Source organism: Rana temporaria, chromosome 7 (assembly GCF_905171775.1).
Source record: "Rana temporaria chromosome 7, aRanTem1.1, whole genome shotgun sequence".
In the NCBI taxonomy this organism is placed as follows: Eukaryota; Metazoa; Chordata; class Amphibia; order Anura; family Ranidae; genus Rana; species Rana temporaria.
This window is the reverse complement of record NC_053495.1, coordinates 38660054-38682224: the sequence shown is the minus strand read 5'-3', so window position 1 is coordinate 38682224 and position 22171 is coordinate 38660054. Positions and strand designations below refer to the sequence as shown.

The 22171-nt window shown below is 44.4% G+C and overlaps 1 protein-coding gene across 1 annotated transcript in view; it reads left to right on the top strand.

The window, feature by feature from the left end:
* Nucleotides 1-437: 437 nt before the first annotated feature.
* CCDC66 (coiled-coil domain containing 66) overlaps nt 438-22171 on the top strand; it is a 51436-nt gene continuing 29702 nt past the window's right edge. The window contains exons 1-9 of the mRNA XM_040359252.1: nt 438-629; nt 6419-6483; nt 6573-6598; nt 8086-8503; nt 10527-10644; nt 12032-12123; nt 15475-15596; nt 16636-16785; nt 21226-21357. Coding sequence (XP_040215186.1) covers nt 454-629; nt 6419-6483; nt 6573-6598; nt 8086-8503; nt 10527-10644; nt 12032-12123; nt 15475-15596; nt 16636-16785; nt 21226-21357 — 1299 coding nt within the window. The 5' untranslated portion in view covers nt 438-453. The remainder of the gene's footprint in view (nt 630-6418; nt 6484-6572; nt 6599-8085; nt 8504-10526; nt 10645-12031; nt 12124-15474; nt 15597-16635; nt 16786-21225; nt 21358-22171) is intronic.

Here is a 22171-nt window from a genome sequence, read left to right as displayed (position 1 = left end):
AATGCATTTTTGGTTTTAATAGCTTTATTATTACATTAGGAAACCGAATGCAGCCACCACATCTGAGGTCTGCTAATCTGCAATCTATGACATGTTTGGCTTTAGGTAGATTAGTGGCAGACTACACCATATGCTATTTTATTATGTTGCCATCATTTCACTTTATACAAAGGTGGACATGATATTGTATTTACATCCAGCCTACAGAATAAAATGCAGGCACAATGAATGAATAACTTCCTTCATAACCTCCCATTAACATTCTACGTGAAATCACTTCTGGTTGGTAGGTGTGACAGCTGAAATAACAATACCCCACAATCCGCCCTTCTCAAATATGGCGCCCCGGAGCTCAACAGCTCCTGGCAAGCAGCCAACCCGACAGCTGATTGTACACTTCCTTCCCGTCACCCGGCAAGTAACGCGGGCCCCGATTGGCTGAAACGTTCTCCAATGACTCAAGGTGTGTTAAACCGTGCCAGCAACCAGGGTACACAGTGGGGAGTCCGGGAAGTGCTGAGCTCAGGATGCCTGAGGCCGGTGCGGAGAGAACAGGCGGATAGAGAGCGTGGTACCATTCCGGGGACTCTGAATGAGAGCGTGAGGGGAGCAGAGGCCATGAACCTGGGGTGAGTGCGCACCATACTGAAGCATATAGGGCTGGGAGGTTCCATGTGTACCCGCTCTCGGGGGTCTGTGCAGAGTGGGTCATACCATATCCCTTATGTGCGCACCTGAGACAGGTCCCTCTACACACCTCACAGTATTGGGGCTTCTATGAGCAGAGCATGCGGACATAATTCTTATCACACCCTGAAATGGAAGAATAAATAATCCTCTGGCATACAAGTAGTTAACAACCCCCTCCCTGGCTGTACTTACCTGTGTGGCTGGCTGTACTTACCTGTGTGGCTGGCTGTACTTACCTGTGTGGCTGGCTGTACTTACCTGTGTGGCTGGCTGTACTTACCTGTGTGGCTGGCTGTACTTACCTGTGTGGCTGGCTGTCAACCCCACATGATTTTGTTTTGTTTCTGACAAAACAAATAAAAGTTACTAACAGAGGACATTTTTTACACCTGACAGAAACTCCAATTAGACCCCATGTATGAACAATATTTAAACGTTAAAGGGGTGTTCCAGTAATTTTTTTATGTTTATTAAAAGTCAGCAGCTACAAAAAGTGTAGCTGCTGGCTTTTAATAAACATACACTGACCTGCTCCACGTTCCAGCGACGCGCCGACCGGGGGTCCGCCACTCCCCCCCCCCTCTCCGGCCGGCGTCTTCATTCCAAGTGTGGGCACCCGGCCGTGACAGCTTTTGGCTTCACGGCCGGGCACCCACTGCGCGAGCGCCATCGAATTGGACAGGCGATCGCCTGGGACCTGTCACGTGTCCCAAGTGATCGCCTACAGGGAGGGGCTGCAGAAAGGCAATTAGACTATTGGCCTTAGCAGCCCCTCGGCGGAAGGAGGAAGTGGGACAGGAAATCCCACTCCTCCTGAAGCCCCCCAAAAAAAATTACATGCCAAATGTGGCATGTAAGGGGGCGAGGAGTGGATTAAGCGGAAGTTCCACTTTTGGGTGTAACTCCGCTTTAAAGTGGAGTTCTGCTGAAAATAAAAGTCAGCAATAAGGATGAGCTCCGAAGTGTTCGCATAGAACACGTACAGAGCCAGCCAAGAAAGTCGGCACCCGCGCTGCGCTAATCACAGCCAGGCAGACATTTCCCGATCTCTGCAGCCGAGCATCGGACAATGTCTGCCTGGCTGTGATTAGTGCAGCGGCCGACTTCCTGGCGGGCTCTGCACGTGTTCTATGCGAACACGCCGGAGCTCATCCTTAGTCAGCAACTACAAATGCTGCAGACTTTTAATATAAGGACACTTGCCTGTCCTGGGAGCCGGGGATGTCGGGTCCCGAAGCCGATTTGTCCCTCGGCTCTCGAGTGCTGCCGCCGCCATTCTCGGTAAGGGAATCAGGAAGTGAAGCCTTGCGGCTTTACTTCCTGGTTCCCTACTGGGCATACGTGAGTTGCGCTGCGCGATCCCACTGATCCCTGCTGTCTTCTGGGACATGTGTGTCTCCCAGAAGAAAGCAGGGGGGGGCGGAGTAGGCACTGGACATGGCGTAGGTCACTGCCGTGATCTATGTCTGGAAGTGGGAGCACATACCTGTATTTTTCTCCTCTGGATGCCAGTTTATGTAGATCGCTTCACCTTTTAGAGGAGTGAAGTGATCTACAAACGCTTCTAACACTGAAGAACCGCCCCTGATACTGAAATCTCGTGAGACTTTGAGAGATTACAGTACCAGAAATTCACAGAAACACAGAGATGTCAGTTTATTAAGCAGTGATAAATAATCACTGCTCAGTACATGGACAGATGGCGTGGTTAATGTTGTTAATAAAATAAATAGTCCCACTCGTGTAGTCCCCCAACACAATAAATATATATTGTGTATATTACACACACTCATTATTATCAAAATTGGGCCAATATTTAACTCTGACCGCCGTTCCTCCTCCCTTCCCCACACTCGGCGGCTCTGGCAGCATCAAGCGCCATGCTGAGTGTGTGAAACTGACAAGTAACAGAGAGGAGAGAGAGGAGCTGTCAGAATTGAGCTTGATGTCGGGGTTGGGCGGGTCCCAGCAGCTATTGTACACCAGCCAATGGGATGGTATCGGGGAGGGCCGCTACGTGTATGTGGCACTGCCCCCTTTCTTAAGCAGCCCAATCATTGGCTGGTGTTTGATAGCTGCTGGGTCCCGCCCACCCCCACATCAAGCTCAATTCTGACAGTACTCTCGTTCTTTCTCTCTCTCCTCTCTGTTACTTGTCAGTTTCACACACTGTTACATTTACACTCGGCTCAGTGTGAAGCCACCTGCTAGTGCCAATAGTGTCATCTGTCAGTTCCAAACCAGTGCTGCCAGCAGGGCCGTTTGGAGACATTTGGGGGCCCTAGGCAAAAAAAGTGACATTTCAGTTTTTAAGTTGAAAAGCGGGGGGGGGGGGGGGGGGGGGTTGGCGGCTTACCTCTATCCTCGCACCACGCACACGCCGGCAGATGTTGGTGTCCGCACAGGGCCCCCAGCAGGGAGGACCCTTGCTGCATCCTCCTGCAGTCCGGTCGGCCGTGTAACATTACCGCGCGGAACAGGAGATTCAGTTTGCTGTTCCCGGGGCCGGACTGAAAGGAAGTGAACACTCAGTGTGTGCACTTCCTGTCAGTCCGACCGGGAACAGGAACCTGATTCTCCTGTGATGCGCGGTTATGGTACGCGGCCGACCGGACTGCAGGAGGACCCAGCGGTGCGGCAAGGGCCCTCCCTGCTGGGGCCCCTGGCCAGCTCGGGGGCCCCCTGGCCAGCTCGGGGCCCCAGGCAAATGCTTGCTTTGCCTGTCGGGTTCCGACGGGCCTGGCTGCCAGCCAGTGCCACCTGCCAGTGCCATCTGTACTGAGGACATCAAGCTTGTGCTAGAGTGACAGAAGCAAGCAGGAAGGAGTGGAGTGGGTGAGGGTTTTTTTTTTTTTTAAGAAAAACGGCATCATATATCGGCCCAGTTTCAAAATATCGGCATTGGACAGAGAAAAACCCATATCGGTCGACCTCTAGTCTGAACGAGGTAGAAAGAAGTTAAAAATCTTCCTAGTTCTCCCCCCCCCCAAGATTCTCTCTTCACTCCCTGATTCTCCACCTCTGAGCTGGTGAATCTGGAAGGTGAATTCTGACACAGATCGCAGCTTCATAAACTGTCCGTTTCTGTGTCAATGAGGATTCTCAGTGTGCGGAGAACATGTTCAAACTTTTCATGAACTGTTTATGAGCTGAGATCAGCGGTGATCCTTGGGATCACTGTTGTTCAGTTTCAAAAATGGACACCAAACCTGTCAAACTACACTGCATCAGTGTGACAGGGGCCTAAGACTGAAGCTTATCACAGTGGACTGGGGTTAATCAGCATGGAGGTTTGTAAATCAAATGTTACAATACAGCAAGTTGGAAAGAATTTGCAACATTTGTATCTTGTATACTTGCAGTTCTCTGGTATTTTTGGTCTCTGCAGTCAGGAAGTTTTTGAAGGCAAGGTTCACACTGCTGTCATCAGATTTTGATCTGACTTTTACTTAAAGGAGTTCTCTGACCTAAAACTTTTAACCCCCGCTGTGCCCGGGCTGTAAAACTATACAAAATAAACTTTCACTTACCTGCCTACGATCCCCCGTTGTTCCGATATCGCCGTCCCGTTCTCCGGTCCCGGTCTCTTCCGCGACGGGACATTGCTGCGGCCGCTGATAGGCTGAGCGCACTATGAGTCACCGACACACAGGAAGCGGAAGGGACCGGGACCGGAGAACGGGACGGCGATATCGGAACAACGGGGGATCGTAGGCAGATAAGTGAAAGTTTATTTTGTATAGTTTTACAGCCCGGGCACAGCGGGGGTTAAAAGTTTTAGGTCAGAGAACTCCTTTAAATTTTATTTTTCTATAAGGACAATGGACATTAATGCTACGTACACACGATCGGGCTTTTGCCCGGCCAAATCTCATCGGAATTTCAATCGGAGAAATACCGTATTTTCCGGCGTATAAGACGACCCGGCGTATAAGACGACCCCCTAATTTTCCAGGAAAAATTTTGATTTTGGGATATACTCACTGTATAAGACTACCCCCTTTTTACTGTCTTTCTGGAAGCTGAGGGGTAGCCAGAACCGCTGACAGAAACAGGCTTTTTCAAATCTCACTGTGCCATTACATTACATGCCCAGACTGTGCCATTACATTACTCACTGTGCCATTACATTACATGCCCAGACTGTGCCATTACATTACATGCCCCCACATTGCCATTGTGCCATTACATGCCCCCACATTGCCATCACTTGCCCCCACTGTGCCTGAACTTGTTGCCCCCCCCCAGTGCATTAACACTCACTTTTTTCCCCAGCGCTGACAGTCCCCCATGCTGCGATCGCGATCGTGAAGGATTTCAAAGCCGCGCCTTCACTGCAGAGTGTTCTGTGATAGGATGAACAAAAATCTTCCCAGCAGCGCCTCTGTTATGTTTCCCGCCTATCACGGACGTCTTCTCATCTCGTCCGAGGATGAGAAGGCATCTGTGATAGGAGGAACAAAGAACAGAGGCGCTGCTGGGAAGATTTTTGTTCATCCTATCACAGAACACTCTGCAGTGAAGGCGCGGCTTTGAAATCCTTCACGATCGCGATCGCAGCACGGGACACTGTCAGCGCTGGGGAAAAAAGTGAGTACTGAGACTGTACCCGGCGTATAAGACGACCCCCGACTTTGGATGCATTTTTTTGCATCCAGAAAGTCGTCTTATACGCCGGAAAATACGGTATGTATGTATGTATGTATGTATATATGTATGTGTGTTCTATATCTAAACTCAGATGGAATTCATCGGAATTTTTCGATTAAAGAACTCAGACGGGGCTACACATGATCGGAATATTTTTTCCATCAGAAATTCCGATCGTGTGTACAAGGCATTGGGCCCCATGCACACGGGATACTGCTAAACATACATTCAAAGGCAGTTGGACGCTTTTTTTCAACTGCCCCTGAACTCATTCAATGTTATCCTATGTGACCATGTACACAGTCTCGTTTATTGATGTTTTTAGGCAGTTGCGTTTAACAGCATTTCTTTGAAAGCGTGGTAACCCGCGTTTAGCAGAGTTTCGTTTTATAGGCGGTTTTCGTTTTTGGCCATTCAAAAAAAAAAAAAATACTATCTGTCAAGTTAAATCGTTTAGAAGCAGTTGTAAAAACATCCCGTGTACATGAAGCCTAACACTATGCAAGAGGATTATTCAATAACAGAAGTCCGCTGGGAGTCTGGATCCGCCAGGTGCCTGGACTGACACTCGTCTCAGCCTCTCAGTGAGCCGCTGAGAGCCTAAGACGGCCCACTCCCAGCCCCTCCACAGCTCAGCTCTCCAATGAGAGAGGAGGGAGCAGAGACTGACAGTCTGCAGCTCTCTGCTCACGGAGCTTTGAAAACCAAGTAATCTGCAAAGTTTGATCGCTTGGTTTTCAGTTCAGAGACATCGGGGAACAGATGCAGCATCGGACCCATGCTGCATCCACTTAGGTAAGTATTCTCTGCCACAAAACAGACGATTGCCAAAGTGTGGAAGATGCCTATTCTCAACTTGCCTGCCTATGCGGGTAAACATAACCCTTGCATGAGCGTGCATTAAAATACAACCATGTGAACGAGGCCCAAGTGTCCCCGTTGGTGGTTTTACTAGACAGGAAATGGGGCAAAGTGTCCAAAAGCACCAAAGAGAAATTTTAAATGTGTTTTTTATTTTTTTCTGAAACATGACTGATTACTGATACAATTAGTAACCCTTTGTATTTTTATCTTGCAGAGATGGATTGAAGCTTGAAACACAGATTTTGAATGGAAGAACTAAACTTATCTTGGCTCCATATGGTACAGTTTACAATGTACAAGATTAACTGATAAAATATGGTATTTACACATCATTTTCCTAAATGTAGGTTTCAATTTATATTTTTCAGATGTGCAAGAGAAGACAAGTAAACAGGTATGCTGAAATGTTTAGCTTGGCATTTCATTCATGTGGTTTTGAGTAATTGTAAAACAGAGGCTGCTCTGAACAGTGTTTCTATAGGCCATCATGAAGATTAAAAGCAGGCTTCAGATAATTGTAAAGTGCACATGACAGTTTATACTTATCTGGTGCAGGGCCTGCTTTGGAAGCTTTGCTCTGTAAAAGAGCTAAACTGCCCTAAGGACCATGGCATCTGACACACAGTCAGTGTCCATGGGGGGAATGCCTCCTGCAGCTCCATTGTGTTCTGCCAGTGGGCGAGGGGCACGGGGAGCCTTCCTGGCTTGCAGAACACAATGATTAATATTGCTTGTAGCTGCTGATAGTATTTGCATGGTAAAAATCAGACGGGCTGGTTGTACTGAATTCGATCAATGGATCGGCTTTGGGACAACCAGCCTGTCCATAGATGGATCAAATCTCAACCGTTCCCTGCTGAACTTGCCAAAATTCAAATCCATTTCTGGCTGCCTTTAGGAGACCAGTTCAGCTTTGAAATCGCGCTACACCAGCGCAAATTCAAAGTCACTGATCAGTGCGATTTGCCTCTCAGCTTTCATTGTGGCTGGTGACTTAATTTTAAAGTCAATGCAAGTCGCAGTAAAATCACAGAAAAGAAGTGCAGGAACAATTTTCATAGTTGCTGCGAATTGAGTTGCAATTATGTGACCGGTTCCTTTGCAACAATGGGGGGTGTGTGTGTTGTCATGCGAGTTTGAACTGTCAAATCGCATTGGTGTGAATGAGGGCTAAAACGGAAGTATGGGCAAAGCTTTTTTTTTTTTTTTTTTTTTTTTTTTTTTTGGTCACAGGAGTGCACTTACTTTTGCTCTCCTTGGACCTAGAGTCAGCTGATAGCGGGCTATTGCTATATACCAGGTGACATCACAGAAAACTGCTCTAGGCTCTGGAAGGGTCCCGGTTTATATTGTTGGGATCACCCAGTGCTCTGACAGATGACTCTATCTCTCAGTGCATGGCTAAGATTCAAAGCTAGCTGTGCTGCCCCCTTCCCAGCCTTGCACTCCAGTGAGTGCTGGAGGGGGATTGTCAGTCACTGCTTTGCACTCAGAGCTGAGCAATCAGCAGTCATGTAATTGCTCAGTTCTCTGGATTAGAGCAGACGTGGGACAGCTGCAGCATCAGATCGATGCTGCCTCATGGAGGGGAGTATGTATGTTTTTGTATTTTATATAGCCCACAATTCTCCTTTTTTAAGGTTATCTTTACAGCAATGTATGCTTTACTGCCGTAATACTTACCATCCGCAATGTTACTAAATACCAAACATGCGTTGCAAAGAGCACATGACTGAGCCATCCTAAAATCAGAACGAACACTGCATAATGATTTTGAGTGGCTGCCTTATAGTGTAAAAATGTAGGAAAATGGCGAGTAGAAGCACGTCCAAAGTATTTTGTTTTTATTTTGTCTTCTTTTTATTTATTTTTGGTTTGTAGGTGGGGAACAGGGGTAGGACGCAAAGGCCTGCACTGAAATTAAAGCACCAACCTCAGGTCCTCCATGCTGTTCAGAATAACAATGAAAAGACCGAGCAGCCAGTGCTGAAGTCTAGAGCTGGGAAGGTGGGTTCTGGGAAACCTCCAGCAAATGTTCTCAAGGAACTTGAAAACAAAAAGCAAGCTCCTCTTGTTCAGCAAAATGCACAGCAGACGAAGGCGGAAGCTGGAAAGGCCAAACCGGTGCTTAGAAAGTTCTCGAACGTGCCGAAACAAAGACCTCAGCATAAATCGGTGATCACTACTGAGGCTCTGAGGGAGAGTCTGGTTTGTCTCACCCAGGACCAGTTCCAGCAGATTTTAATGACCATTAACCAGAATAGTAAGCTAAATGTACAGGAACAGACCCCTGACCATGGTAAGTTTCTCCGTGTAAACCAGTGATTATCAAACTTTTGAAGCTTAAAGGAGTTGTAAAGGAAAAAAATGTTTGCCTAAAATTAAAGGGTCACTAAAGGAAAAAATTTTTTTAGCTGAAATGACTGTTTACAGGGCATAGAGACATAATAGTTAACTGATTCCTTTTAAAAATGATTAGAAATAGATAAAAAAAACAATCATATAATGTACCTGCAGTGTAGTTTCGTTTTTGCTGTTGTTTGCTGGTTCTCTGATGTACAGAGAGCCACTAGAGGGCAGTCAGCCAATAGAGAGCAGTGATACTTTGTCTAAAACTCCTCAGCACCAATCCAGTTTAGTTTTACACACAGTAATCACACCTCCTTGATTAGTGACCACAGTGAGAAATCTCCCAGTACTGTGGTTATCAGGAAACAGGCAACCAGGAAGTGTCCAGAACAGAGAGGATTTACAGCAACATGAAAGCAAAAACGAACAATGAGGACATGAAACCAGGACTGCAGTAAGGTAAAGGAAGCTATTTAGCTAAAAAAAAAAATTCCTTTAGTGACCCTTTAATGTCTGCAAGGTAGACAGACAGAATAGTGTATTGATTCTTTTAAAAAAACTAGTAAATACCTATTCAATTCCTCCATCTATATCATTTCCGGCGTTCTAGTTTCTGTTCTCTCATTCACTTCCTGATTTGCATCGCTCGTTCATGTAAGAACTACATTTCCCAGTATAAATTGCGGCACGCCCAGTAATTCACACCTCCTTGAAGTCTCTAATATGTAGAGAGCGTCCTGCCACACAGATGTAGTTCCCAGGAGGGGGTGAGCACGTTACTGACCATCGCAGTAAAGCCTCCCATCACGGTGGTCAGTAAAATCAGACAAGCAGGAAGTGAACAGAGAAGAACTAGAGCAACTTCTGAGCAAAAACGAACAATGAGGAAGTGAAAAGAGGAATGTCTGCAGGTAAAGGATGCTTATTATGAAAAAAAACTTTTTCCTTTACAACCCCTTTAAGAGCCCTTTTAGTTTCAGTATGGAAATGATTTTATATATTTTTCTTTTTTTGTTTGTTTTCTTTTTTTTTTTTTTTTCAATGTGTTTCATTACATTTTGATACTTTTTGATACTAATACTGTGTTTACAATATCTCTCCAGCCATGGGTCTGCATCTGGTTTTCCACTGTCTAGTCAGTAGGATGGATGTGGAAAGAGGACCACACTGTATTCTTTGTAGTCTGGCTGTGCTATATGCTAGGGATGTGTAAATCTCCGAATTTGATGGACAGAAATACAAATATTTTAGGAGAAAAACAGCAATATCTTATTTGTGTATTTAGCTGTTTGCCTGGGGAGCAGCTTTTACTTTTTATTATTATTATTATTATTATTATTATTATTATTATTATTATTCAGGATTTATATAGTGCCAACAGTTTACACAGCGCTTTACATTATTATTATTTTTCATAATTTGAAAGAAGAAACTTGATTGCTTTGGGTTCTGGCCCCACATTTGCTGAAGCTTTTTTTACTCCAGTTTTTATCAGCCACACTGTAGTTCTTCAGATATCTATCCTGATAAGTGGGTCTCCATGGTAACCACTCAATTACTGATCCAGAAAGTACTCTCCATACATTTAAACAAACAAAAAAAAATCTGTGTAGACTGAACAGTATTTATTTTCAGATACGGCATCTGCTTTTTTTCTCAGCCTGCAGCCAGTTGACTGAACATCTAATGTTTCCAATTTACTTTCTATTGACTTAGAACTGCACTGAAAAGGATTGCACTTCACGAAATTCACAGAAAAATACTAACCTCATAACTCTGTTATATGTGACATTGATTAACTGTTTGCATTTTAGGGTTTCTTGGTACATACTGTACTATGTTTTTTCTTTTTTTCTTTTGTAATTGTACTGTGCTTATTAAAATTATACTTTTTTTTTTTTTTTTTTTTTTTCTCTTTCTATTAAAACTTTATCTCAGTATGTGCATAATTAACTTTGTTTCTTTTCTTTAAGATACACTGGAGGCAGAAGAACAGAGTGTTACACCACTTTTACATACGAAGGTGGAGGATGCTAATCCTGAAGTAGCAGAGAAGGATGAATCACCCAGGGCCAATCAGGCAAAAGATGTGTATGTTACATTTGTATACAAATATATCCTAATTGCGATATCGATACATATGCTCTGCAGTGTTGTCCTGTTTGTTTTTATCTGGGCTCGATCGCTTATGATTCAAGCAGCATAGCTTTATTTAAAGACAGTCAAGCATTTGGGTTTTGTGTCTTTCACTTATGCCACCTTGTTTTGTACTTTCCTTGGGCAATTCTCTAATTGCTGCCTCCCTACCCTTGATTGTGCAGCAGAAATTCCTATATGTACAGCCTTTTTCACCCTCAGAGCTCATTTAAAGTGTTTCTAAACCCAGGAGCCTGCATTTACTATATCCACAGAATATGGAAATGCCATTTTTTTAACAAATATAAACTGCTAAATACCTTTTCTAATAAGCGGTATATAGCAGTCTTGTGACTTCTATCCGTGTCCTGCTGAGCACTGGTTAATCTTGGTGTTTTCATTCTCCTCTGTCCTATGAGGCTGCATAACTCTGACCCTCTGTCTGGACAGTGCTGATTGGCCTTGTGCCAATCGCATGTGCCTCCTAGTACAGAGCCAGCGCCCTATCAACAGGTGGCTTGGGGACTGTGGACGAAGGGGAGAATCATGGAAAACGGGATCAAAAAGCCTTTCTACACAATACAGAGGATTAGCCTCCTACAGTGAGGGGGAGGGAGTATTTGATTCCCCTGCTGAATTTGTACATTTGCCCACTGACAAAAATGATCAGTCTATAATTTTAATGGTCGTTTTATTGAACTAGAGAGACAGAATAACAAAAATATCCAGAAAAATACATTTAAAAAAAGTTCTAAATTGATTTGCATTTTATAGAGTAAAATAAGTATTTGACCCCTTTTGCAAAACATGACTTGTTGTTGGTGGAGAAACCCTGTTGGCAATCACAAAGGTCAGATGTTTCTTGTAGTTGGCCACCAGGTTTGCACACATCTCAGGAGGGATTTTGTCCCACTCCTCTTTATAGAGCTTCTCTAAGTCCTTCAAAGCTGACGTTTAGTAACTCAAACCTTCAGCTCCCTCCACATATCTTTTATGGGATTAAGGTCTGGAGACTGCCTAGGCCAGTCCAGGACCTTAATGTGCTTCTTTTCTTGAGCCACTCCTTTGAGATGGCCATGTGTTTTGGGTCATTATCATGCTGGAATACCCATCCACAAACCTTTTTCAATGCCCTGGCTGAGGGAAGGAGGTTCTCGCCCAAGATTTGACCGTACATGGGCCCATCCATCGTCCTTTTGATGCAGTGAAGTTGTGCTAGCAACTGTATAAAAGTAAGGTATACTATTTGAAACTGTTGCAAAGCTCTTTTACCTGATTGTGTAATTGTTTTCACTTGTTTTGTTTTTTTTTGTATGAGAAATACATTTTCTTTTATTTTTAGGCAAGCGGGAAGCCTGTTCAGTAACCTTGGAGAACGTGAGAAAGACAAAGGTTTGCAGGAAGCAAAGAAAGCTCAATGGAAGCGTGAGTTAGGTGCGTGACCTTGCCTTACCCTCCTTGTTGCCATATCTGTTTCTCTGTTGAGCTGTGTACATAGGAAGAAACTTCTAGCTTTAATGGCAGTTTGATTCTGTGTTTAAAAAAAAAAGAAGGAAAATAGGATGACGTTCCACTAACTAGCCATTTGCTGGCTAAGCCTTAAAAACCCTGTTCCTGCTTATAGACCGTGGTCATGCCTTTCCCACTATGGCTCTGTTTCAGCCTGGTCAATGGTGGTTGGCTTTCTTGATATGGGGACCCTTGATATGTGTTCAAACATATTATTTATTGAATGTATTACTACAGATGGCAGATTGCAGCCAGGAGGTGTTGGAGACTAAAGACCTGATTCAGCAGATGATCTGAGGCTACAAACACATTACATAAAACTGCTGGAGGATTGCTGCCACTAAAGTCCCTTTGCAAATCCTCTGTTCCACATTTCTGCTCCCTGCAGGCAGCCCACCTAAAAAAAACATGTGCCACTGCAAAATCCATTTTAAAAGTATAAAATGTGTACACTGCTCCTCCACCGCCCCTGCCAATTGAAATGAATGGGTGCCACTTTCAAAGAGCCTTTAAAAGCAATGCTAAGCGGGCGGGGGGGTTAAAAACGTTCACCTGCTAGCGGTGCAAAATCGGCGCTAAAACTAGCTGCGCTTTACTGCTAATGGACCCACCGCTTCAGTGTGAAAGTGGCCTTATTAAACCTCCTGATTTATTATCGGCGTTCTATTGCACCCCTGCTGTCCCCACTGCAATCTACTGAAGCTGATGCCGCGTACACACGACCGTTTTTCGGGTTGTAAAAAATGAAGTGTTTTTTTTTTTTTTTTTTTGTCATTAAAAACGATCGTGTGTGGGCTCCAGAGCATTTTTTAACAATGTAAAAAATGGGCATTAAAAATGTAACCAAAATTTTTTTAACCTTGTCGTTTTTAACATTGTAAAAAATTGGTCGTGTGTGGGCTTTAACCACGTGAAAAAAACACTCATGCTCAGAAGCAAGTTATGAGAGATGGGAGCGCTCGTTCTGGTAAAACTAGCGATTGTAATGGAGTTGGCACATTTATCACACTGTAACAGACTGAAAAGCGCGAATCGTCTTTTACTAACACGAAATCGGCAAAAGCAGCCCAAAGGGTGACGCCATCCAAATGAAACTTCCCCTTTATAGTGCCACCGTACGTGTTGTACGTCACCGCGCTTTGCTAGAGCATTTTTTTTTCATGATCGTGTGTAGGCAAGGCCGTTTTAACGATCGGGTTGAAAAAAACTTTGTTTTTCTAGACCATTAGAAACGTATTTTTTTACAACCCGAAAAACGGTCGTGTGTACGCGGCATAATGGAGCACAGAGCATAACAGCCAAAACCTGAAGTGATGCTGCTTCCAGGTTCTACTAGCTAGAAGAGATCAGCAAACCAAACAGATGTTAACTGATCTGCTTTCCTTCAGCCATGTTGGTCCTGGAAACACAGATGGGACAGCGGAGGAAGACAGCAATTGGATTTCTTCCCTCTGAAAGTAAACAGTCGGCTTATGTTTACGTGTGTATGTAAACCCCTCCTTCGCTGCTGACATACGTTGATGTTGGCGAAAGGCTTAAAGGGTGTATATACTACTTGTGTAGATGTTTTTTGCAGGGTCTGCATCCCTTTAGTAGACAAGTCTTGGTGTGCATTTACCTGGGTGTTTAGCACACACGCAAATTCTTTTAACTGGAATGACAGTTTTTTTGCAAGGAGCTGCGGCCGCTTAGCCTGTGCTAAACAATGACGGGCAGATGTCTTTGTGACTGTTTGCACAGCCAGTGATTACCTTCGGTTAGAGACAGATCCTGGCTGGATGCCATCTTTCTGCGTCCAGCTATGATCATCTGTCCGTAACTGCAGGTGATCACTGGCTGCCTGTATGAACTGTGAACAGTCACTGATGGCTTCATTGTTCATTGTTTAGTATGAGTTGAGCGCCTGCTGCACCTTGCACACACCTGCAATTCCAGCCTCAGGAATCTAGATTTTTGCTGATAGAATTCACTGTGTGCTAAATGCTTATGAATGTACCCTTGGAGAGTATCCCACTGAAAATGAAATTCCTGTTGCAGCAGGGTATGACTAAAATTGTATTTGTATTTTACTGCAGTCTTTAAAATCAGTGAGCCAATCGCCAAAGCACAAAATATTTCTGGGGGCATTCTGTACTCCAGGCTACCATATTTTTAGAAAATTACAGCAACCGCAGATTAAAATGTAAAGAGTTTTTTTTTTATTGTATTTTTTTAGTTATTTTCCATGTACTCTCTCTAACAATTGTCCCCAAAATTCGTTTTCTTTTGAAAGGGGTTACTAAAAAAAGAAAATAAATATATAGTGTTTGTGTATATAGATCGGTAATGGGGAACTTTTTTGAGCCCGATTGCCCAAACTACAACACAAAGCCAACTTATTTAAAAGTGCCAACACAGAATTAAACCTACCGGCAGCTCTGCACAGAGGATGGGACTAATCACCCCTCTAAATGAGCCCTAAGGGACCAACAACCTATGATTCTGCCCAAAACCGTTTTTTTGTTGCGCTCAGAATGCAGGGATCAGGAGTGCGTTGCGCTCAGAATGCAGGGTTCTGGGGGAGAGATGTGAAGGGTGGTAGAGGACACTGCTATGGGGGGGGGGTGGCCCTGCCCATAGCAGTATCCTCTGCCCCTTTCACATTGAGAGATATGCATGTACGTACGTCCTCTGCCCACCCCCCTCCCTTTCCCCTATAGCAGTGACCTCTGGCTTCACTCCCATAGCAGTTTTCTACCTGTCCACCTGGTCATGCTTCAGCACCCGAGCCCCTACACAGGCAGCCACGCTCCTATTGGTTCTCAAAGTCCAGAAAGGGAGGAGTCGCTCTTCTCTATCTATGTTTACAGAGGTATTGTGGTACTACTTACAGCAGTAGACACTCGGTGTAAGTCCTTTCCACTGGGCTGGCCTCAGTGCATGCAGGGGAGGATTTAAGCAAATCGCCCGTCTGCCGCTTATTTGCACTGATGCGAGCAAGCAAGCAAGCCTGCTCCTCCGTGCTGGCACCACCAGTGCAAGTGACTGCCTAGCTGGGGGATTTCCACTCCTTCTATCCTGGTGGCGCTGTAAGACGGTTACTTAAGCAGCCTTATGGAAGTGCCGGCCCTGGCTCTGGCGACTTAGCTCGGTGCCCACAGAGAGGGCTATGCGTGCCATAAGTTCGCCATCCCTGAGATAGATATTCTTAACTCAAAAAAAAAGTGCAAAGTACATTCTTTTGCTCTGTCTCCTTGCACTAGCTTATTTTTGTATTTATTGTTTGCTTTCCTGTAGATGAACAGGTGGCTTTAAAGAAGAAACTGAAGGAAGCTGATCAAGATGGAATCAATTTTAGGCATCATGAGGGGATAGAGTCTTCTGTCCCAGAAAGGACGCCTTTTTCTGATCTTCCAAAAGTAAGGAAGAGTAATGTTATTTGCCTGTCAGTGAAATTTAAGTGTAAATTTATAATGATAATTTTACTGCTTGTTAAGAATATTTAAAGAAGTAGGGCCAAATCTCTTTTTGATCTACTCCTGTGAGTCACAGGAGTACACTTGGTTCTGCACTCCTGTGACCCATATTCGACCGACAGCAGGCTAAAGTCTGCTATTGGCTGATGTCAATCAGCCAGTCCAGACTCTGGAGGGATCCTGACATAGTCGGGATTCACACAGATGCCTGAGCAGCAGCTGGCTCAGCCTCTCAGTGTGCTGCTTAGAGCCTGAGCCAGCTGCTCTCGTGTGTCCCAGTAAGCACTAGAGGGGCAGAGCAGAGATCTGGTGACTGAGGAGAACTGAGTGATCAGCAGTCTTCGATCACTCTGTTCTTAGAGTTGGCAGGGGACAGATGCAGCATCGGACCAATTTTGCATCCACCTAGGTGAATATGTATGTTTTTGTTGTATTTTTAATCCTGCAGTTATTTTACGCACTTAATTGTCCAAAGCCTGGCCACTGGTTCACTTTATATACAGCTGATTGTGGTGCATTTGGCATCCTGCAATGGATGAGATTTTTGTGTAGCAATGTGTACTGCTATTGCTATTTAGTAAAGAAGTCGGCCAGCATACAGGAAGCCATAAACCATAGTGACACTTTCATATACACAGTATATGGACAGTTTAGGCAGTAAGCTGTATCTTTATTCTGTGTGTGTGTGTGTGTGTGGTGTGTTTATTTTTTTTTTGTTTTTTAATAGCTGTACGTTGCATTGCAAATCCATTTTCAAGCTGCTCTAAATGTTATGTATTCATTGCAACACCATTTCAACATTCCCTATATAGCAAGTTTTAAGTACTTGCATAGTCTTCATTTACACCTCATGTAATTTCTGTTAAACAGACTGGGCGAGAGACGGCCAACACCCCTAACTTGTCAGGTTTCTATTTAAGGAGTGCCTGAGGTTAAGGAGATTTTTTAACTTGGATACATAAGTAAATGTTTATTTTTCTAGAATACACCTCTGACTGATTTCACTACTCCGGATTCCATGTTTAAGACATCTCCTGGCACAGAGACAACTGACTACTCACCTGTGGATAGAGCATCAAGTTTCAGCTCTCCAGAGCTCCCTGCTGCGATCCGGAGTGCGTTTGTTATGGGGGTATGTTGACTGCATTCAGCTACCAAATGTGCTTAATGAGACATTATAGTTTTACATTTTTTTTTTGCCAGTTGTGTAAAAAATAAAATAAAAAGTCCTACTATAAGACCAGTAACCATTCTCTCAGAAAACAGGAACAAACCTGCAATAGAACTGTTAATCCCAACGTAAATAGTAATTCCATAAATCCAGATAAAATACGTTGTAGGCTTGTTTTGTTTGGTGTTTAGGTTCTTGGGATTTTGTTGAAAACAAATTACATGACAGTACAGTAGCCAGCTGGTCGACTACAGAGTTTGCAAAAAGCAAAGAAGGGTGATAACCATATCCATAGGGGTGAAGTGTTGTAGTCCACAGCTAGGAACAATGCTGATGACTGAGTAACACAAAACCAAGAGCTTAGGGAGTTGGGTCACAAGAATTCAAGCTCAAATTGTATCTTATTTTTCATCCATTGAAGCACACAGGAAGTCTTTATTGTCTAGTTATACTGTTACCTAAAGGTAAAGGATAATTGGACACTGGCAAACAAATTTGTGGGCCAGCCCAGGAGAACTCCTCCTACAACCAACATGCCTCAGTATTTTACTAGTGTCCTAGGACCATTGGACATCTTTCCTAATTGCCCATCACAAAACCATAGAGTAATTCATATTTATGACTACCCCCTGTACCTTGAGACAAACCTGTCTGGTTTGTTGAACCTGGAGTCCAGGAGCTCCACCTCCCAGAGTCACACCAGTCCTGGAACAGCTGTAGGTGTAGAGACCACTCCCCAGGTCAAGACACTGCCAAAAAAAGAATGCCTACCAGTTATCCATGCCGGGGACGTAAACGTCAGACAAGGCTGAAACGTGAAGTTCTGCTCAGGATTCATTCTACCTAAAGGTTACACTTTGGCGGCTGATGAATGCTACTGCCTTTGCCTTGTCTGACTGAATCTGAATAGGATGACCCTCCATCAAGATGGTCCAATGCTGTAGAGAAAGCTAAATCGCCTAAAAGCTCCAGGAGTTTTGGGAGACAAGATTCCTTTGATCAAGTTTCCCTTTACAAACAGGGTAGTCAGGACTCCTAAGCCCAACTGGCTGGCATGTGTGCTGACGATCTTCCAAAGTCCATCCCTCACATGTTAAGATTGTAGTTGTGGATACAGAGGCTTCTCAACACCATTCGCCGTTGTAATTTGGAAACGAGGAACAAATTATTCCGTGCTATCAATGGTGAGCAGCTCATGCTACCAATAGACAATGGTGGAAAACAGAACAAACATAAAAAGTGTAGCGCATGTATAAGTGAGAATCACCCAGTTAAATGAATGAATACAAAATACATAAATGAAAATAATCCAAATAAGTGACAATAGAGTTCAATCACGAAAAATAAAAATACTGTATAGTGTATATAAAATCCTCAGTGAAAATAATATTCCAAAAAATCCAATGTGATTTTTTTTTTTTTTATATAAATGATGATAATCCCAGTGCTCTAAATTAAGGTGCAATAAAGAAATACACCACCAATCATTGAAGGGGAAGCTTACCAGAATTGCTGTACCCTAATGGACATACGCCCAGAGGGTCAGTAGGGCAGAAAAGTGGGCCTGGATCGTCGGCTCCAATCTCCACTGAGATGACTCGTATGTCGATCCAAAGGGAAACCAGGAGGGCAATTCAGAAAAATGGGTGCTTCCAGGGGGTGTCCAGTTAAGGCCAGAAATTTAGACCGATAGAGATATTGGGGGGGGGGGGGGAAAAGAAGCGCACATAGCGTAATACTGAATCGGTAACAATGTTTAATGTAGGTAGGGACACTTACATTCTAAAAAGATGAACAGCGCTTTTCAAATATACAAAATGGCAGCAGTGGAGTCTTCCGACGCGCTTTGCATCAAATAGTGCATCGTCTAGGGCCGTTGTAATTTGGACTGTCGTGTCTGTGTGAATGGAAGACAGAATGAAAACATTCCATGTGTCGTCCTACTTCACTGCAAGAAATTGATTACACTTCAAGCAGGCTCTGTCCCCGTGTAAGTCGGGCATCTACAAGCCTTTGGGTGAAGCCCCAGTGATTAGATCGCACTGTGCCACATGCTCCAATTCCAGAATCAAAAAGGTGACTAAAGTGGCACGCTTGTGTAATAATTGTCCACGTATAAATGGTACCCCTTTTACGAATAAGGGTTACACCAAGTTGCAAACAATCTTGCCGTTGCTTCCTATGTAGTCTGGGCAGTCACAATGCTCCATGCTGCTATGTTTTTCCTTGTAAATCTGGAAACTACATGTAGAGCCTGTTGCAGAACTTATAAATTTTGACCCCATATCTGACACGCTTGCTGGGGAGATACTGTTTGAAAACAAGGTGGGCAGAAAACTTAATCAGGGACTCCTCAACACAGACAGCTTATTGAGGCATATACAAGGCTGCAAATTTGTGGTTGAAGTGATTTATGAAGGCTTGATCCTATCCAGGGTCATCCTGGGGAAGACAGAGTTCATTGTCATTTGAAATGAATGAACCGCAAGATTTTCTCGTAACCTAGTGCTGGCCATGGCAACAGAACACGGGCATATGATGAATTGGGTTAGTAGAACAATATGACCGCAGCTCACTCTTTAGTAACGCCCATATTGAGGGATGGGCCCAGAAAGGTTCTAAATTCAGAAAGCGTGATACACATGCAAATTCTCTGGCAGGGGTTAAATTTGGGCTTGCGGCTATAAATTGCTTTGGTCCACAATTGATCTGTACAGATCTTCTGTGGAAAAACAGCTCATAAAAACCAAGGGGAGTAAAATCTGCTTTTTCCACCTGGATTCCAGGTTTGCCAGTCAATGGGGGAAGTAAAGGCGCTGCAGAAGTGGTGGGCTTCCAATCAGGTTTTGCAAGCGCACCAGGAAGGACACTATGGGCCTGTCTTTGAATTTTTGGTGGCTGCGGGACACGACTTGTGCTAGCCATCGCACCAGTTTGAACTGCACTTATGGGACTTGCGAAGTGTTACTGCAGTGCTGGTTTGTCTACAACCAGGACGTACTAGGCTGCTGGTGCTCGCCAGTTCACCGAAAGGTTGAGGGGCACTAGTACTGACATTGCTGCATACGAGAATGTGGTCGGGTACACCTGACCTTAGCAGGGACCACTAATCCGTCATCAGAGCTATCTGTCAGTGTGCAGCTGCTCTCTACAGGTTCAAATACTGAGCTTGATTCTGACAGTGAGGCTTCCCCATCGGTTGCCTGTCATGCTCCGCATTGTGTAGGCCTTTTCACTAGTGTACCTCTGTTTGGACATTTTAGCCAAAAAATTTATAGGGAGCTAGTGAGACTCGCAGGTAAAAAAAGCACCTGGTTGTCAGGGACTGTTTGAACCGCTACAATTTTTTTTTTTTAAACCGTTAGCAGAGACCAGGCCTCACTCTAACGCAGTGGTATTGTGTGCTGTGTATCGAAGTGAAAGTGATCTACTGATGCTGTACTTGGGGTGGGGCCTTGGTGCTAGCAGGTGTGTTGGGGCTAATCCTGCTAACACTGCGTTTTGGGAAAACTGTACTATACTATTAGACGCTAGTATAGTTCTGATCCGTTCAGACACCATACTAGTAGTGGAGATGTTTTGTGTGTGTTATTGACAATCAAAGGGTTAAAATGTATTATGGAATGTGGCGGACTATCTGACGCTATCCTGGATTGACTCTATCCTAACTGACGTCACCTGTGGCACTAATACAGTGAGCAGAAAAAAGATCCTTGCTCTATACTAATGACACTGTGACAGTGCAATGAAGGGGTTAAAACTTTTAGGTTATGGGTACCTGCCATTCGTTCTCTAATACCTTCATTGCCCTGTCAGTGTCATTGGTACAGTGTACAGATCCATCTTTTTTTTTTTTTTTTTTTTTGATCACTGTATTGGTGTCACTGGTGACGCTAGTTGGGTTTAAGGGAACCCGCCATATATTCCCTCTGGAACTTACGCTGACATTAACTGGCGTCACCAGTGACACGAATACAGTGATCAGTAAACATCTGTACACTGTACTCGGTGACACGGACAGGGAGTGAAAGGGTTAACTGTGGGTAATTAAGGGGTTAAATGTGCCTATCTGTGTCTTGTCAGTGTAGATGCGTGTACTCATTGTCTGATGTCATCTCCTCCCACGCTGGAACCAAAAAGGGCTCCAGGAGAGGCGATCACGTCATTTCTTGTGCCTGTGTACATTACACAAGCACAGAATGTTCTGGGATTCGTCAAAACTGATCAGCAGGTCCAGGCCATAAATCATTGGCCTGACATACAGGTACGTCGATTTGCGCAGCCGTGCCACCTTGCTGCAGTAAATCTGCGGCGGGCGGTCGTCAACTAGTTTAAAATGATTGCAAATTGCCCTGTTCGACACCCTGCATTACTAAGCTGTTTATTGTTTCTATATTTCAGGAAGCAGCACCACTAGATCATCCGTTTAGTGCTGTTAAACGGCAGCAGCAAAAGAAGTGGCTGGAAGATCTGAACAAGCAAAGGGAGGAAGATGCTCTACGCAAAATGCAAGAGAAGAAAAAGATTCAAGAGGTACATATGAAGATGGATTATTAAGACATATAATGCTGGCTGCCCCATTCTGTATTAATGAATAACCGGACCATCTTCTGTAGGGCAGGCGTGAACTCTTTCATTGCAGGCCACATCAGTGTTATGGATGTCCACAGAGGGATGATTGTATCTGTAAGACTATATAAATGTATCCAGGGCTCATTTTCCTCAAAGAAAAGGTGCAGCAATTCGAACCCCCCCCCCCCCCCCCCCTAAAAAAATTGCATTAACGGGGAGGATCTAAAAGGGAAAATAAAAAACAGGAGTGCACATTCTGTTGAGTTTAGGGACATGCTATGTATAACGTGCAGTTTCAGGGGTTCCCTGAGCACAGAGTGCCGAGATCAGGGGTGCATTATGTGCAGGGGTGCTTTGTGTACAGAGTGCAGGGTAAGGAGTGTGCTACATACAGAGTGCAGGGTTTAGGGATGAGCTCTTTCACAGGCTGTCCACATCTCACTTCCACCCCTCCTTAACTTAAGTCTATCCTTTGCACCACTCTTCCCCATTCCCCACCTCTGCATATATCTCCTTCAACAGGCTTCATCTCAACCCCCTCCCAAAGGGCTTCCTCTCCTTCTGACCTTCCTTTCTCTTTCTCTTTTTTTCTCTCTCTCATATTACAGTGGAGCATACTGTGTGATGCCCCATCCCACACTGCTCCTGCATCTACCTTGTCCCTGCCGTGAGTGCAGGCAGGGATCTGTGGGCACTGCAAAGAGTAGAGCTTCTAATTAACTAAACTATCCATCACATTTAAAGTCAAACAAGTACTGACCATCTGCTACATTAC